This window comes from Megalobrama amblycephala, linkage group LG10, assembly GCF_018812025.1.
Source record: "Megalobrama amblycephala isolate DHTTF-2021 linkage group LG10, ASM1881202v1, whole genome shotgun sequence".
NCBI lineage: Eukaryota > Metazoa > Chordata > Actinopteri > Cypriniformes > Xenocyprididae > Megalobrama > Megalobrama amblycephala.
The window spans coordinates 35,460,364-35,479,150 of NC_063053.1; the positions used below are offsets into that span (position 1 = coordinate 35,460,364).

Below are 18,787 nucleotides of genomic sequence, written 5' to 3' on the forward strand. Positions count from 1 at the left end.
AGATCACTGAAACCATATATGGAAATCGAAGTGGAGTCTGCATGCCATCTGGTGGAAAAGTTTGGTACTGAGCACAAAAAAATCTTACTGAATGTTGTTTTTTTGAGATATCAACCTAAAATGTGGCACAGAACTTGTTCAGATATTTAGCTTTGATTTTCTTGATGTTTTAGAGTTGAACTTTTTTGTAAAATATATATTTTATATAAAATAAAAATATATATTTTATATATTTTAATATATCATAACTAAAACTTCTATAACATTTTTTAAACTTTACTTTTTTTTTTTTACTTCTACAATAATCTGTGAAGTGTTCCCTTTAAAAAGATACCAAACATAAGTCCAAACTTAAGTTGGAAAAGTCATTTTTTTTAAGTCTATGCTCAAAAAGTAGACAGTTGATGGGTAAAAAAAAACTTTATATTTTCACAAACTTTGAGAATTAAAAGTTGTTAAACTCAGTAAGACACTGGCACTTCAGGACTGAAGTCGAAGAGCTGTGACATGCATCACAGAAGTGTTTTGTATTTTGGGTCTGTACAGTTGCTTTTGAACAGCTGTCTATATGGGTCAAATTGACCCATGAACAGTAAGAACGTATACGATTTCTGTATGTACGTTTCACAACACGTCAGTGTGTTGAAACTTTGCTTGCATGTTCATGACCCTAAATGAGAAAAAGTCACACAATTTGAAGAAAAAACTGATATTTCCGACAACTCGAATCAAAACGAGTCAAATTGACCTGCAACAGTACATAAGGGTTAAATTAGAATTTTTTTCCCATTAAAATCTTCCTTAAGGACCGACATGTTTCTCTGAAGAATCACCCATATAAGGAGGATAAACAGTGGATCATGTTTTTGCTCACATTCCTGTTTTAAAGTGTTTATTTCAGGGAGGTAACCCTCTTTACTCTAGTCACATCCAGCCTACTGGACTCCAGCATTGCTCAGCATTCAAGAATGTGTGTGTCATGCTGCAAAGGTCAACGGAGAATAATGAACATGTGATGAATAATGATGTCAAAATGTCTCCTAACTCTATATAGATATAGAAGTTTTCAAATGACATATTCTGGTCTTTTTTATGCTGTCTGCAGGGATTATTGGATGAATGGACCTCCAAAGCTCCTGCGGTCCAGGATATAAATAGCAGAGGATCTGCTCTATGTAGCCTAATCAGTGTTTTGACATCACCGGCCAAAGCCAAGATACATCACAACTCAGGTATTGCCCAGGAGTATTTTAAGGTTTTACAAAAACATTTACTGCATGTCTCAGTTCTACATGATCACTCATTAATTCCATCTAGAGTGAACACATATATTTTTTCATCTTTAGGATCAGCTGTCAGTAATGGTTCTGGTCCAGGAAGTCATGCCTATCTGACAAACCAAGGTGAAAGTTCATACTAGTGATGCATCAGTTTTGGCTGACATAACTGTTTTTTTAAATGCTGTGACTAATAACTATTATGATGGCTAATGTAAATCTATACTATTCTGCCTATTATTACTTTATTTGCCTTTAGAGCTGATGCTGGTGCAGCAGAACATGTCCTGCATTAACAGCAGTTACGAACATCTGGGGGAGCTTCTGAAGGCCAGATCATCTGAGATCAGCGCTTTCTTGAAGAAAGTTCAAGGCGTCCATGAACAGGCTGAGTCTTTACGTCAGTGGATGGAAGACACAAAGAAAACAGCATCATCATGGAGTAACCATCCATCTGGGAAAGACACAGTAAAATCACAGATAGAGCAACAGAAGGTAAATGAAACTCGTTAATGTGGATTATGTGTACTTCATTAGCATTATTTGTACTTTTTTGCATCTGAACCCCTTAGATGTAAAATATTGTACCCCCTCAGATTTGAATATTTCAATAATTTAACGATACGTTCACATATTCATGGTTCTCTGATGTTGGGTCAGTGGTCACATGACATGCAAGTAAACAGATACCATTTTAAAGTGCCCCTATTATGGCATTTGAAAGGTTCCTATTTTTGTTTTGGGAGTCCCCAACAACAGGTTTACAAGCATGCAAGGTCAAAAAACATTTTCATTGTCTTATGCATTTATTTTTACCTTATTTGCTCAACGACTCCCAAACGATCCGCTCAACGATTAATTTTTTCAAACCCCTTGTTTGCGTGACGCTAATCTGCGGTGATTGGTCAGATGACTTAACACGGAGGACAGTATACAGTGCTTGCATCACTTACATTGTATTATAATAATGATGGTGCTCCGCTCTGTTGTAAAAAATAAAGAAGTTGGAAATAAGTTGTTTTATGTTTATGTTAGCGAACCTAGCCTAGCTATGTTACACACTACATGAAAGGTAATTTTCAAAAATCCATAATAATCCATAAAAATAATTTTGATTGTTTTTATTTCAAATGTATTTATATGCATCAGGCTGCACGTATATTGGGGCTTATTATTATTATATTGTTTTAATTAATTATTAAAAATGAAGATATAAACACAGTATATTACTGTTGTAAATTACAGTTGTCCTGTAAAATAAAAACATGACTTTTTAATAATTATAATAATTTTATTTTACACTACAAGTTTCAATACTAATATGTCTTAAGTTCTTCACTTTTAAATGTTTAAAAATGTGATACTGTCACGATTATGGTCTTCTACTTTAATATTCGGTTCTGTTCCCTTTGTTCCTGTTGTCCTGCTCTGTTTAGTTCCGTGTTTCTTTTGTTACTGACTATCTCCTTGTTTGTTTCTATGGTTACGCATAATTATCACCTGTCAGTCATTATTCTTTTTAAACTTCCTGTTATGTTCAGCTCCTTGTCGGTTCTCGTATATATGATTTATGTGGTTTGCGTGCGTTCTCCTACGTATTTTGTGTTATAAATAAAGACTGTCTAGTTGTTTCTGCTTCATGCCTGATTACCACACTGTTACAAATACTGGTGAATTGCTGTAAACTTCAATCCACAGAAATGTTGATAATTATGCAAATGTGTAAATAAAGTGAAGAGATGGAGTTGATGAGAAGCAGCGTTTACTGTGAACTGAGTCACTCTGAGATGATAAAAACACAGCACAAACTCTGTGTCGGCCATTATAAGCCCATTCTTTAAACTGTAAGCACTGAGAAAAGCTGATTATTATATTATATTATTATTATTATTATTAATATATCTGTCTTGCAGGTCTTTGAAGAGAATATGAAACAAAAGCAAGCGCAGCTCCAGCAGCTCAGGGAGAATTTGCTCAGCTTAATCGAGGAGAACCCAGATTCACCTGAGGCAGAAAAGTGGAAGCACATGCTGGCACAGATAGGTATGCGTCCAGCACATCCAAAAACATTAATCTACTTTTACCTGCTGTGTAGATGGCCAGGTGCAAATTCACACACTTCCTTTCTGCACCAATTGCAAACCGGTGTCAGAAATGAACTTTTCCATTAAGGGGGCAATTTTTATAATTACCTTATTTAATGTATCTTTTATGTCAAATACTTAAATTTAATCAATTAATTCAGATGATCAGAATAATGACATACTATGTTGGCTGTTACCAATAAAATTTTAACAAACATCAACAAAGCCATTTTACACTGCAGAAGCTGCTAGCCTCTGATTGGCCGTTACATTCATACGCTCAACAGACACATCTGTGAGTGGCTGTAATGCTCAATGCCGCAAAATCTTTGATGCAACGTGACCTGATCTAAATGTAAATCTGTAATCGACACTTTTCATTAATTTACACAATTTATTTTAATCACAACAGTCGAAATAGATTTAGATTAATTCTTTATCTTGAATTTAGCAGGCATTTTTCTTCATCTTGGTGGCTTTTTCCCCAAGCCCCCGTTAATTTCCGACCCTGCTGTGAACTGAAGTGAAGCTCCTGTGAAAGCTCAAGCTGATAGTGGAGGAGTTTGGCCTCCTCCACACACTCTGAATCAATGCTCAGCTAAAGTGAAGCTGGGAGTGATAAAGTGACGTGTGCTCTGCTCCACACACAGACGCAGGATGGGAGGAGGTCAAGGACACCATGGAGATCCGGAAACAGCACCTGGAGGAGTCGTCCCGCATGCTGGAGCTCTTCCAGACGACCCAACCACAACTCTCGCAGTGGCTGCAGGAGAAGGAGTTGATGATGGGCGTCCTGGGGTCTTTGTCTATGGATCCCAACATGCTTAACACACAAAAGCAGCAAGTCCAGGTACTGGCAGTCATGCTGTAAACATAGATAACAACTGTAATTCATATGAAAGAACAGTATTATCAAATATTAAAGGTTAAATGAAGTTAAACGCATAGTTCACTCTAGGGATGGGCGATATGACCAAAATCTTATTTCGCAAACTCTCTGAGTTTGCGCTTCAGGTGTGTGTCAGTTAGCATGAGCTTTAGTGATAGACACTTTATATCACAATATATCATACCGCCCAGCCCTAATTCACCCTAAAATAAATTTCTGTCATCATTCACTCGTCTGCATGATGTTCATAATTCTTTTGTGCAACAGTTAAAGGAGATGATTTGAAGAATGTTCCTGCCCTTTTTTTTCTATACAAAGACGAAAAACACAATAAAGCACATATGGTTATGACTCGCATTCAATTTCAAGTTTTCTCAAATCATATGATGGCTTTTTGTGAGGAACACACCACAATATAAGTAATTTTTCTTTGAAAATCAGCAGTTGCTCTTATTTGCACATCACACTTGATCAGTCACCTGGAACAAAAGAATCAATGGCATTTGATGCGATGTTTTGTAAATAGTGACTTTTCAGTGCCTTCTTCGATCAAAGTGATCTTCTTGCAATATAGTACACTGGTCATATGAACATGTGCTTTTTTATTGGTTTTGGAGCTTGATAGACCCTGGTTGTGTGTTTTCATTGTATGGAAAAGAGCAGTGTAAACATTCTGCCAGACATTTTTGTGTTTCATGGAAGAAGGTCAAACCAATTTGGAATGATGACAGATTTTTTTTTTTTTTTTTTGGTCAATTGTTTTTTTTTAAGTTACAAAGATGGAGTGACATACTGTGCTATTTCTTATGCTACTGAAGAATGTGTATCCCATAATGCCTATTGCTTAATGTCATATGTCGTTCCTTTGATTAGATTCTCCTCAAGGAGTTTGACAGCCGCAAGCCTCAGTATGAGAAGTTAACTGAAGCCGCCACAGCAATCACTAGTGCATCAGAGAAGCAGGATCCTGCTGTAGAGCAGGTTAAAGAACAGCTGGCATCTATTTCCCAGAAGTGGCAGGCCCTGACAGGTCAGCTGTCTCAAAGACATGCCCTCATTGAGCAGGCTGTTGGGAAGACCACTCAATTCCAGGAGATTTTGCAAAGCCTCAATAAAAGTGCCACTTGCCTGGAGACTGAACTTAATAACCAGCAGCCTCTCAGCACCCAACCTGATGAAGTCAAGAAGCAGATTGAAGCCACCAATGCAATCCTGGCTCAGCTACGAGAGGAGAAGAAGAGGCTGAAAGAGGCAGAAAACGTCTGCTCTGAGCTCTCTGCCATGGTGACTGAGGAATATCTCAGAGCAGACTTGACCAAACAGCTTGAGGCCGTCACTAAACCATTTAGACAACTTGAGGACAAAGCAGGTATTGTAGTTAACTTCAACTAGTCTTGTCTTTCTTTTTGCAACATCACATAATATACTGATTTTCTATTTGCACACACATAACTGTACCGAAAGCTATACAGATTTCCTTAGAATTTGAATGAATGCCCTTCATTCATGAAGTCCTATACATCCCCCGACCTCTGCATGCTCATTTATCAAGTACTTTGGCTAATTTGATAATGTTTAATCTTTTTGAAAATACTACATTTCAAGGCTTCATAATGTGTTCTTTGGTCAAAAATGACCGAAAATGTTTACTTTTTAAAATTTAATTTTGTTTTGGTTCATCGGAATGGGATGACACTTAGTGACTTTTGGCACATTAGCTATGTGAACACACACACACACACACACACACAAATCATGGACATGATTCGGATATGTTAAAGAGTTTTGAAAAAAAATAGTCACATTGACTATTATTTTTGACTTCACGGTCAAAAATACGAAAACTCAGAGAATCTTTTGGTGGTACAAACTACAATCCAGCCGCTGTGCAGAAAAACGTGCACAGCACTGAAGGGTTGACACTCTAAAATGTCAAGAGTGCAAAATATACACACAAACAGTGCGACTATTAAACAGAGCAAGTTTTTGCAAAAGATAAAATCAATAATTCAGCCACAAGGCACTAAAAAAAAAAAGAGATTGCACTCTAAAACATTGAGAGTACAAAACAGACACACACACTCAAACACACACATGCAGAGACGCGCACACACACAACACACTATTGAACTGGTGTGGCTATAACAATATGGTAAAATTGAGCCAAAAGGCTCAAATAAAATGTTGAAATAAGATCAGACCAGGATTTATTAAGCTGTGATAAATCATACCTGTTCATTTTTGTTACATTTTTAATGAATTTTGATGTTATATGTAACATAATGTCCTCTGTGTTCAGGTTTGACTGTATTAAATTATTGCAAAAACTGACACTTCAAATTAACATTTCAATCAAAAAAAGAAAAAAAAAGAAAAAAAGAAAAGAAAAATCTAAACCTTGACAAAAAGTAAAGTATAAATCCATTTGGTATAAATCCAAATCCACAACTTAATAAAAATGTTATTTTAATAAAAATATAATATTTATGTCTAAAAAACACTAGAGAATTTATACGCCACTTTATATAGAGTTATATAGGAATCTAGTTGCATTACATAAGTTTTTCTATTTTTACTCCGACCAGATGGCACTAGTCTACCTTCATAAAATTGGATTTTTAAATGCCTTGTCTCTAGTTTAATATGGAATATTGCTTTAATTGAAATCATAAAACATATTAGAAAAAAAATTGTGTATTATTTTCATTGGGGAAAATAGCTAATACAAATTTATAAATATTGCATAGTATCATAAAATACCCTCAAAATTTTAAATAATAATCAAAAAAAATATTGAACAAAAATATATTACACTGGTTTTCCTGAAAAAACCAAACTAACAAACAAAAAACAGTTACATTTCAAGGCTTTGGTTACTTTTGACTGCGAAGGAGTCGAGTGTGACCCCTAAACAAAGAGGCCAGAGGGTATCTCAGTATGGAGAGTAGGAGAGAGCAAACAAATGTAAAGAGCTGAAACTAGGATGAATGCAAATGCCATGATTATGCTAATTATTATAATTTCGGGCAGGCTTTAGCAACTTCCCATTGAAACTATTTGGCAACAGTGGTGTTGGGTAGCCCCGCATTTTTGAAAGCATTTTTGCTTTCAGTCATGGCTGAAAATGTTCTAGACGCTAGACACTTGTCATGTTATTCCCTGCTCAGACACTCTATTACATAATTATGACAACTGTTCAGACTTCTTATCTAACATTCTTATATTTTACCTTGTGTTTACCAGGAAAGCGGATTGAGCAGCTCAACTCGGCCTTTGCCAGCTCCCAGCAGTTCCATCAGACATCTAAGGACTTCCAAGCCTGGCTGAATCAAACTCTCCAGGAGCAGTGTAAGACACAGCCCATCTCCGCTTATGCAGAGATGTTAAAACAGAGTCTCAAGGAGAACAGTGCTGTTCAGAAGGCCATTAGTGACCATGAGGAACCTTATAACACCATCATGAAAGAGGGTGAAACTCTCCTTCAGAGAACAGAGGGGGCAGAAAAGGTGGCCCTTCAGGGACAGCTCTCTGCTCTAAAGTCCAGCTGGGATGATGTGAAGAAAAGCAATGCTGAGCAAGCAGAAAAGCTTCAAGGTGCCATGCAGAGGGCTTTGAAGTACAAGGAACATTTAGAGAAGCTGAGCTCATGGTTGCAAGAGTGTGAAGACAGGGAGAAGAATGTGAAGCTCAGCATGAACTCAGTGGAGATCGAGGGCTCCCTCTCGCAGTTGAAGGCCATCCAGAAGGACGTTGACAAGCATAGAGGGCTAGTCGTGATGATGAACACAGCTGCAGACAGCCTCCTGGAGGTCGTCACATCAGATGGTGATACGGTTAGGGAGGAGAAGGTAACCACTGGTAAAAGAGTGGATAAGCTGACAGAAGATTTAATGCTCAAAAGAGAAACATTAGAAAATATCTCGCAGAAGCTGAAAGAGTTCAACGACTTACAGAAAGAAGCCAAGGGCCAACTGGAGGGTGTCAGGAAACAGCTCGATTCTCACTCTTCCTTGGGTGTCCAGGCCTACAGCAACAAGAACCTGTCCAACATGAAGGCTCAGCAGAACAGCTTAGAGGGTGTCCACAACCAGATCGAGCATCTCAAAAGTCTTGCACAAAGTCTTGTAGTAGATGCCTCTGAGGTCGAAGGTGTGACAGACCTTCTTCTTCAGGCAGATAGCTTGGAAAAAGACCACATGTCAATTACCAAAAAGGTAGAGGATGCTTGCTCCACCCTGGAGAACAAGCTCCAAGGCATTGGGCAATTCCAGAATAGCATCCGCGAAATGTTTGCAAACTTCGCAGACCTGGACGACGAGTTAGATGGTATGGCTCCAGTAGGCAGGGATCTTGACACCTTACGGGATCAGCAAAGCTCTATAAAAGACTTTGTTGCTAAACTTCAGGAACTGATGACCAACACAGCCAATGGCAGAGACAGTTGCAAGAAGATGCTGGAGTCAGAGGCCTCACCAGATCTCCTGGGTCTGAAGAGAGACTTGGAAGCCCTGGGCAAGCAATGTGGGAAGCTGATGGACCGAGCCACTGGTAGAAGAGAGCAGGTTGAGGAGACCCTCGGTCACCTGGAGGAGTTCTACAGCAAGGCCCAAGAGTTTACCCGTAAACTGAGCAATGCTGAGAAGCAAGAGGAGTCCCAAGGGTCTGTTGGATTGGAAACAGAAGTCATTAACCAACAACTGGAGTCCTTCAAGGTAAAATTAAGATTCATTACCTTGTTCTGTTCCCCTTCTAGAAGATCCATAGCAGTGCACTGGCATTTTAAAGGATTGATATACTGCAAGTAAGAACTGTAAGAAATAACCTTTAGCAACACTAATAGTAGTCTTACACATGAAATATCAATATAATGAGGTAAACGTGAGCTTTGCATTTCATAATGAACAAGATCTGTATCTACAGTGGACCCAAAAATATTTGAACAGGTGAAGTGTGTAATGTATGCACCACTAATGGCACCAAAAAGAGTTTCCGAAATATTGACTGTCTTCAAACAGTCAGTCACAATGTTACATTTTTGGACAAACTCACGCCATTGGTTGAGCCAGTGTTGTTATGTTGTGCCCAGTTGGGCTGCTCAATCAAACAGACTGCAATTCCTTTTGGTGCCACTAGTAGCACAGAAATTACACTTCACCTTTATGTCACACTTAAAAATGTTTGAATATCAAAGCAAGTGCCACACTTTGCAAGCAAAACATTTCACAGAAATGAAATTTATTTTTTAGTTTTACGTGAGGATTTTTGCTATCTTGCTCCTCAGTTATGTAGCATGGTTTTGGTCTGTTAGCCACGTGTTAGATCTTTCTCTTGACAGTTCAATATGTGGGTGAGCATCTGGTGCTAACAAAAGAACGTCAGCTGATGGGGCATTGTTGCGAATGTGCAGTGAGGCAGCTGAGGGCCAGAGGGGTGCTGTGCATCGTAGTGGCCAGTGAAAGCTAGCGGGGTCTGACTTCTGCTCCTTGACCTGTTAGTGAGTGCTAGTGCAGGCCTCTATATTCAGTGCAAACAAAAGATGTTTTTAGCTCTCTTATTTTTAGCTGCTAGATTCTTCTTTCTTCTTCTGCATTTTAACCTGCTACCGTTAAGGATTCTGATTGCAGAACATTAGCAAAACTGATTATTACTATATATAAAAAAAAATCAGCTCAGCCTTTTTTGCTATTGCGGTTGCTTTTAATGCAAGTTTATGATATTGTTTAAAGCAAAGCATTAAAGGATTAAAGGATGTTCCATAAAACTTTATTTTCAGCGTTACATTAACAGAAAATAATGTTTTATAAAAAAAAAAATGAAAACCCTGCTGACAGCTACACGCTCACAACAGATGTATGCAATGCTGAACAATGTATATTTGTCTTGTTTTATACAGCGATTTTTGTTCGTTTTTACAAACTGAGGAATGAGTCAAAAATGTTTTCTGTGCCACAGATGCAGTTGATAAAGCTAAACTTGTATTTAACCAGGAATATTTTTAGAGACGTTGACTTCCACTTATTTGTTTTGGCCTGTCAGTTTGGATTCCTGGATGTTTTTTGACTCCATATTTCAAGTAGTACATAATTTGGAAAAGTATGCTGCTGCAGGAATTTCTGGATTGTTCAGATCCTCAAAAAATAAAGCTTGTGCCTCCAAAAGTTGGAGCAAAGCCTTCTTTCTATTCTTTTGTTATGGCGACGCAGTGTGATTCATATCATAAACAAAAGACCTGGAGTAGATTTCTCAGTTTTTGTTACAGTTTAATTACTACTAGGAGAAATCTTGGGAAATATTAGGATGGGTAATATTATAATGTTACTACAACAGTGATAGAAAACCTGCTGAACAAAACAATGTGATTTACAATATCATTCCTGGATAAAACCATTGTCAAAGTGGGATAAAACATTGTCCGGAAAGCCTTTAAATGCTTGAAGCTGAAAGAAGCTTAACCTATATTTGGACGTGCATATGAATCAAACATGGACATCCATGCGCTGTGCCGAAGCATCAGCTGCCGCTGTTCAGTCGATCATTTGGCCCCTTGTTGTTCGGGCTCCCCCATTCTTTTTGTTCTTTTCAATGTCTGGATGGATGATCACTGCTACATCAGCTGCTGCTGGAAAATCAGCTTTGTTCGCACTGATACGGCCATTAAACTCAGGGAAATTACCCAGATCGTGAAACACAAAGAGAGGCTTTGTCATTTAAAAATGTGTTGCTTGTTTATCCTTATCTTTGTTACTTCAATTCACTGGATTCATTTGTGAACAAACCCAATATTTAGGGAGCCGAGCCATGTGTAAAGACCAGAATATCATAGAGAACTGGAGGTGGGGTCATTTGAGTAAAGCCAGCTAGAATCAACACACAATATTCTAACAACTACCCAGAACACCTTAGCAAACACATGACAATGACAAACAGCATTGTGGAGGTGAGCTTTACAGGAGATGTTCGGAAATGAAGGAATTGTTTGTCTTCTTTTCCACTACTTAGACATGACATTAATGTCTCATGCAAACCTGTGGGAATTTCTGGCTCTTGAATCATAGCTATTCGTAATTCCATAGGTGATTATTGGAAAAGGGTTTTTGTGAGGCCCCCAGTGTTGGCTGAATCATCAGCCTGACTCACCGTACAGACGCCCATCAGGGAACCTGAAACCCTGCACCAGCAGAGCACCAGAACTTATGCACATTGTTGCATTATGATGAAGTTGTTATTTGACTGTGATCATGTTGCATGGGACATTGGCAAAGAGAGAGAGAGAGAGAGAGAGATAACGTTTTTGGCCCAACGGATCTCAGCCCTTGAGTGCTCGAGGAATTTATTCTGAGATTTTTTTTTTTTTTTCTCAACAAAAGCTTTGTTCTCGTCTAAATAATAGTTCTGCGTTTCAGTGCCTGTGGGTATTGTTCATGTGAATGGTGAGAGATTCTGTTGACAGAGGTTTTTTTTCAGATGGGGAAACATCCCTGCCCTGTTTCTGTGCACAGACGGGCATTGTTTCCCATCATGTCTGGTTTTAAATGAATGGTTTCATGCGTGTAATATCAGGGCAGAGAATTTATTCATCCACATTTAAAAGGCCCACTACAAAGTTGCAAGCTGGCTCCATTAGTAAACTGCAAATGAATGGCAAAACTCCAAGGACCGCAAACTTCTGTGTAAATTGTTTGTAAAATAATTCATGCTTAAATTGTCACATTTTAAGAATTAATTTATAAAAAATTCTGCAGAAATTCTGCTCATGTTTCATAAATGAGGCCTTGAGATCAAGCAGCTGTAAAGCACAGCAAATGGTCAAGTTCATCCAAATACATTGCGTCATAGAAAGATAAATCCCTTTTATTTGCTTCATGAGACGTCCATGTGGCGTCAACAGCAGTAAACACGTCTCAGAGACATTAAAGACTTGGACCTTCGAACTATGAAAACAAACGTCTTTCTTAATTCACTGCCTGGATTATTTCAAAATATCCTTTCTTCAAATCACAGACATCCCTTTAACCTCTTCACCTCTGCCAGTTTCCTCTTTTCGCTAGCACAGAGGCTGTGTTCTGATTTCTGGATGCCTGCGCACTGTTTACTAACCCCCACACACTTAGAAGGGAAAGTATGTAGTTCACTTAGAATACGCTGCAATGTCATCATACACAGGCAACACTTAAATCTCCTAGATTAGGGTTTTCACATATGATAATGTCATGTAATACTGAGTTGGTGAGCAAAGACTGAGCGATTTATCGATATATAGCCAGTTGCCTTGTGGGCAGCGCTCCAACACATGGTGCGGTTGCAATTCGGGTGCCCTGAGTATGAGTCCTGGCTCGTGGTCATTTATGACCCCCCCCCCCGTTCCCTATGTAGGGCCCTTTTAAATCTGAGCATATACACTCCCTAGAATTTGGAATCTCCCTTGAGTAAAATGCACTGAGAAGTTCACTACGGAAGGCACTATCAGGTGATTAGAACTTATCCAGAGATTATCTTGCTGACGTAACGTTGACAAGTACCAGAAACAAAACTGCATTCTTTATTCAGTCTAGCCTTTAATCCATTGCTTCTCCCACCTTGTCCACTTGCCATGAAAAAAGACCTGTCATGCACTTGGCAGAGGTCACGGTGTTTCATTACCCGCATCTAGTTCCTCCCTCAGCATTCCACTGTAATTATGAGACACTACAGGCACTTCTGTGGCTCCAAAACACCAGGCAGAGAGGAGGAGAAACAAGGGACGGAGAGGGCAAGAGAGCAGAAAGCATATCTATTTCTGCCTTGTGTGATGTCATCTGAAAGGGTGCCGGCCGCTTTTTTTCTCTCTCTCTCTCTCTCTCTCTCTCTCTCTGCCCTACCCTGACAAGAGGAGGAGGGCTGCTGTCAGAGCAGAAGCACACTAAGAAGTTAAGTCAAATGGGACACGGAGACAGAAGGGGAGAATTAAAAGAGGGTCAAGCGTCTACCAATCAGCATGAGCCGGCCACCACACAAATGGAGCTGTGGCAGATGTTGCCTGAATAATGTGAGGGGGGCGGGGCCTTGAGCCCTGTGCCAGGAGGGTGTCTGTCATTGCCGGTTGGACCACAAGAGAGGCAGGAGTGGCTTTTTGTTTCTCCTGGAGCTTATGGCTTTGTTTTCCCAGATTTAAGGATTTGTATCGGGATATGCCACCATCATGCATACGGGATACCTCTGTGTGGATAACTGTAGGGGAGTTCTCAGGAAATTCTAAAATTCCAGGCACTTTGTGGACTGCATGATGTATATGATGGAGTTATAAAGAACTAAGGAAACAAGCAACAATGAAGAGTTGTGACAATGGGGAGAAATGGAAATCAGCAGGATTGTCATCTTGGAAAAGGATGTTTAAGAGGAAGAAGTGATGTATTAAGTGAAATACCAAAAGTTTATTTTTAAAAATATATATATATATATATTTTTTCATTAATTTTATTTCCGCCAATCTCTATAAAAGTAATTTAAAGAAATTCATAGTATTTTTTTGTTTTAAATTGTATATTCATAGGAAAAGTCTATATTTTTCTTTTACTGCTGTATTTATTTTCTTACCTTTTCATTGGGGTAAAGTGTATGTCTAGTGACTTGCAAAAGTAAAGACTCCCTTTTGGCTTCTTTTTAAGTCTTTTAATGTTTTTCATGTCTGTAGGGATTGTTGCACTGAAAACCTTTACCTCATTGTTATACGTCATTCGTAAGTTATTGTCATAATGGGAAAACCTCTGAGTAGACCAGACTGTCTGCGGCAGAACCCTTCTTGTGTGGGCAAAGGAGAGGAGGAAGACCTCAACATCGATGACTGTTACGTTCCCCAGAGGTCCATATATGACACAGTGCGTCTGAATGAACAGATCGACTCAGGCTCCAAGGGCAGCCTGGCCTCAAGGCACTTCGTTGGTACTTTGCCATATAGCCATCGCACCATGGACATAAGCGCACTCTGTGGGAACGGCGTCTTGGCCTCCTCCAGTGCCTTTGAGCTCCGCAGCAGGGAGGCGGCGCGTTTGGATGAGCGGCACGTGTTTGACGGCTTGAAGCTTAATGGGGATATTATCCGGGGTGCAGACACCATGCTGTGTAAGCCACGACCAGTTGGCGAGAAAAGGGAGCCGCCTCAGCACCGCCGCTCCTGGCGGACATTCGCCCCCGCAAACCTCAGTGAGTTCGGCAGCTCCAGCGGAACGCTGTGCAATGATGGAACGGGCCAACGTGGATTGGGTCGAGTAGGAAGAGGACGCAGTATGACGAACTCTCTTACTTCAGAAGGTGACTCGGGCCTGTGTAGTCCCACTGTGGAAAGAGAACAAAACCCACGAGCCCAGAGGAGAACCGGGCCTGGCACAAGAAGCCTTTCTTCTGCTGAGGGAGTGCACTTATCTGGGGACCTGAAGCCAGGGCGTTCCCTCAGCTCTGGTCAGGAAGACTTCCCCTTCTCCCCAGTGAAAGACAGGTTACCAATTCCACTGTATTACACAGACGCATCAACTCTTGGAAGCCAACAGCTAAACAATACATACAACTCAGACCTTGGTGTGGGTCAGCACACTGTTTCTAATAGCAATTGTCCAGATATAAATGTCAGTACGCTGGCAGAGTCAAGCAGTAAAACACATATGTCCACAACATTTTCAGGATATGAGGAATTACCCACAGCTGAACTTCTTGAAGACACTTGTTCACAGGATGACTGCGAGCTGCTCAGCGTTGTGGTGACAGAACCAAAGACTCTTTCACATTGCCTGCAGAATATAGAACAACATGTATCTAAGGATGAAAAGAGTTATGAATACGAGCAAAGAGCTACAGACTCCAAAATGGCAGACTTGGAGGATTTCTTGTTGTTAGTTGAAAGGGAGGCAGGCTTCACCAACGGAATAAAACACATGGACGACGAAGACATAGAGAGTCTATTAACATCCATAGCTGAATGTTCGCAGATGGACCTTGTGGCCTTGCCTTCCACCCAGGTACCCCAAAATAGCTGGTGAATGTTGATTGTTTGATTAGCGTTTCCTGGGAGGCTGGCTAGTGCAGTTTGGCCTTTATCAGATTAGGAGACAGCTGAATTGGGTTTATCGTTATTTGCTGATGTTGTGATCGTGCACAGCTGGCTATAACTGAGTAGAAGCCTCTCACAACAACCAGTTGACTGGCGCTGGAGCACATAGTGCCCGTTTTAGTGGAAGAACATCACCTTATAAGGATGCTGGCTAAAACATATCTAGTTACCCTGATGAAAAGACCAACGTAACTGGGCACTAGTGAAGAGTTTGGTTCCAAAACGCGATAAATGCCATTTTCAAAAAAATAGAGTATTGTGTCTGGTCGGTATTGAATTGAATTAATTTTTTGTGCAAAATGCGATATCCATCGTGTTATTCTGTCATGTTTTCTCCCTTTCTTTCCAAAACGTGACAAACGCCAGTCTCCTTTTTCTGCAGAACGCGATATATCCACTCAACCAATCACAGCGCACCATTCCACCCACTGTAAACATTGAAGGCATTTTTAAAAAGCTGTTTTTAATACCAATGTACTTGGCAAATGTGTTTATTTAACCATGCGGTGGCTCCAGATACTTTTTAATCAGTAATGACAAATAATTTATAACATCAACAAGATGACCCGTTGAATTCATTTTGGGAGCGACGGCTGAATGTATTTTTAGTAAAATGCCTGTATATAAGATAAATATTGGCAAAGTTTAGACTCTGTCATAAATGTGAATCAACTTACTTTGTTGTGTATTTTCAATAAAAAAAAAATAACTTTTATATTGATGGATTAATTGCATTTTGAAAAAAAAGTGTCATGGATTTATTGCATTTTGGGAAAAAAAATAATACGTTTTTATAATAAACTTTTTAAAATCAAAATGTAGATTTGAATTTTTAATGTTTTTATAACCAAAAGATGCTATGTGAAAGTCTGAAATAGAAAATAGTGTTGAAACAGAAAAAGTTACCACTTTCTTGGTAAAGAAAACACCTTTTTACTCAAATTAATCAAAATGGAGTTATTGCGTTTTGGATCCAAACTCTTCATTTGATTCTTAATGTAGAACCATAACTGAGAACTCTAGATATTGTCAATGAGTAACTTTAAAGATCGTAGTTCAGTGAATCTTCAAACATTTAATAGCTTAGCGTGGTTTCATTGGTTTTTAGTGTTCTTCTATATTTATCACTTACAGGTTTTCCAGAAAGACGTCATTGAGTCGCTGCAGAGCCAATTGCATGAGTTGAATACTCTGGGCCATTCATTGATCCAGAATGCCGCCAAAGGCACCAGCACCAAAAGCCTTGATCATGATCTAGAAGAGGTCAACACCAGATGGAACACCCTCAACAAAAAAGTAAGACCCACTCTTCAGCTAGTTTCACAAGATGTTTACGTTTCAGTTGAAAAGTTGCAATAATATCATGTGTGAATTGTTCGATTTCTTTATCCTCTGCACTCTGGAATGCTCATAATCTTTTGATAGCAATCATAATGTTTGCCAATGTTGGTGAGTACCTAACAAGTACTGACGAGTACCTTAGCTGTATTTTTCAGTACTTTGAGAAGTTTTCAATATAGTGTAGCCTTTCCGGTATCTATGTTTTAGAACAAGTAGCGGTGTAGTGTGAGATGCTACACCAACAAATTTAATCATGTGTAGCATGCCAAGCTACAGTTTTAAGGTAGTTTCCTCAGCACTGCTGTATGTGTGATCTTCTCAGGTTGCGGAGCGATCTGCGCAGCTTCATGAAGCCCTGCTGCACTGTGGCAGGTTCCAGGATGCACTGGAGTCCCTTCTCAGCTGGCTCACGGACACAGAGGAGCTGGTGGCCAATCAGAAGCCTCCGTCAGCAGAATTCAAAGTGGTCAAAGCACAGATACAAGAGCAGAAGGTATGACGTCAGAAATGCTTAGACCCATCACAATGAGAATCAGTTCACTGATGTGAATCTTTTGGTTTTATTAATTTATTTTTTCCAATCGGCTCTGTCTAGCTCCTGCAGAGACTGCTGGATGACCGAAGAACTACAGTGGAGCTGATTAAGACGGAGGGACGGAAGGTGACAGACTTAGCTGACACTGTTGATAAGGAGAAGATAGCGAGAGAGATTGAATGCCTGGGGCAAAGGTGGGATGCCCTACTCAAGAAAGCTGAGAACAGGTAAAACTATTAGCACAAATCTTTGGTTACACTTTACATTGATGGACCCCTTTAGACATTCTGTTGACTACAAGTAACTCTGCACCTACATGTCAACTAACTCTCATTAGAGCATTAGTTGAGTATTAGTGGACTGTTAGGGGTAGGATTAGGGTTAGTAGAAGGGTTTAGGTTTATTAGAGTAAATTGAAATGTACTTATAGTTACTTATATGCCAAGTTATAGTCAGTTGAATGCATCAAAATAAAGTGTTAGCAGATATTAAGCAGACAGTCTACTGATACTCAACTAATGCTCTAATGAGAGTTAGTTGACTTGTAGGAACAACATTCCCTATAGTCAACAGAATGTCTAAAGTGGACCATTGAAATAAATTGTTACCAAATCTGTTATTAAATTCTGGACATAAAATGCCCATTGGTGGCAAATCAAATAGGTATCAAAATGTTTTGTTTTGCAAAATGTCTTATAAGATGTTCCCTTAATTAAAAAAATACAATTTCAGTGTTTCAACAACAAATGTCATATGCTGTCTAATCGCAACTAATCGCATCTAACATAAAAGTTTGTTTACATAATATATATATATATATATATATAAAGATATATATACACATATATTATGTAAACAAACTTTTATTTTAGATGCGATTAATCGATTTGACAGCACTAGTTTAATTTAATGTGTTACTGTGTTTGTTTGTAATTTTTTGGGGAAATTTACTAGCAATTTCTGGCTTTTTTATGTTTTATGTGTTTACCAGCATTTTACAATGGTTTTGAACGAGTTTAAACTTTGGTGGACAAATCTTAAGTTACAGCTCTAAATACGAATCAGTTCTCATTTTCCAACTCTGCTTATAAGGTATAATCATAATCACTGCTTTGCATGTATAAATTCCAGATTTGTCTTTTTTTCATGGGTAAAGGACTGTGTTTTAGTATATGTATGTACGGTATAATCAAACCCAGTCATGTCCAGCAATAAAACTAACTGCAGCATTCTTGGCAGACACAAGCAGCTGGAGAATATTTTGGTGGTGGCACAGCAATTCCACGAGACCCTTGAGCCTTTGACGGAGTGGCTGACAGCTACCGAAAAAAGACTAGCCAACTCAGAGCCCATTGGCACCCAGACGTCCAAGTTAGAGGAGCAAATCTCTCAGCATAAGGTACAGAACCGTCTGTAGCGACGGCATAGTCCCATGACCGTGCTTAGTTCGTTTACCATTGCGTTTTACTTTTTTATCCATTGCCCATCATTTCCCCTACGTTTATGTTCTTCTCCCTTGTGTTCACATTTGATCCATTCTTTTTTTCTGTTATTATGGTTTCCGCTCCCTGGTTATGTGAC

General features: G+C 39.2%; 1 protein-coding gene across 12 annotated transcripts in view; it reads left to right on the forward strand.

Annotated features, from left to right (window-relative positions):
- Positions 1-18,787, forward strand: part of dst (dystonin) — a 215,873-nt gene that overhangs the window by 146,454 nt on the left and 50,632 nt on the right. For all 12 annotated transcript variants that reach the window (XM_048205886.1, XM_048205887.1, XM_048205888.1 and 9 more), the window contains 11 exons: positions 1,106-1,232; positions 1,347-1,403; positions 1,537-1,772; positions 3,191-3,320; positions 4,012-4,211; positions 5,124-5,619; positions 7,494-8,962; positions 16,465-16,626; positions 16,994-17,164; positions 17,267-17,433; positions 18,446-18,605. In XM_048205886.1, coding sequence (XP_048061843.1) covers positions 1,106-1,232; positions 1,347-1,403; positions 1,537-1,772; positions 3,191-3,320; positions 4,012-4,211; positions 5,124-5,619; positions 7,494-8,962; positions 16,465-16,626; positions 16,994-17,164; positions 17,267-17,433; positions 18,446-18,605 — 3,375 coding nt within the window. The remainder of the gene's footprint in view (positions 1-1,105; positions 1,233-1,346; positions 1,404-1,536; positions 1,773-3,190; positions 3,321-4,011; positions 4,212-5,123; positions 5,620-7,493; positions 8,963-16,464; positions 16,627-16,993; positions 17,165-17,266; positions 17,434-18,445; positions 18,606-18,787) is intronic.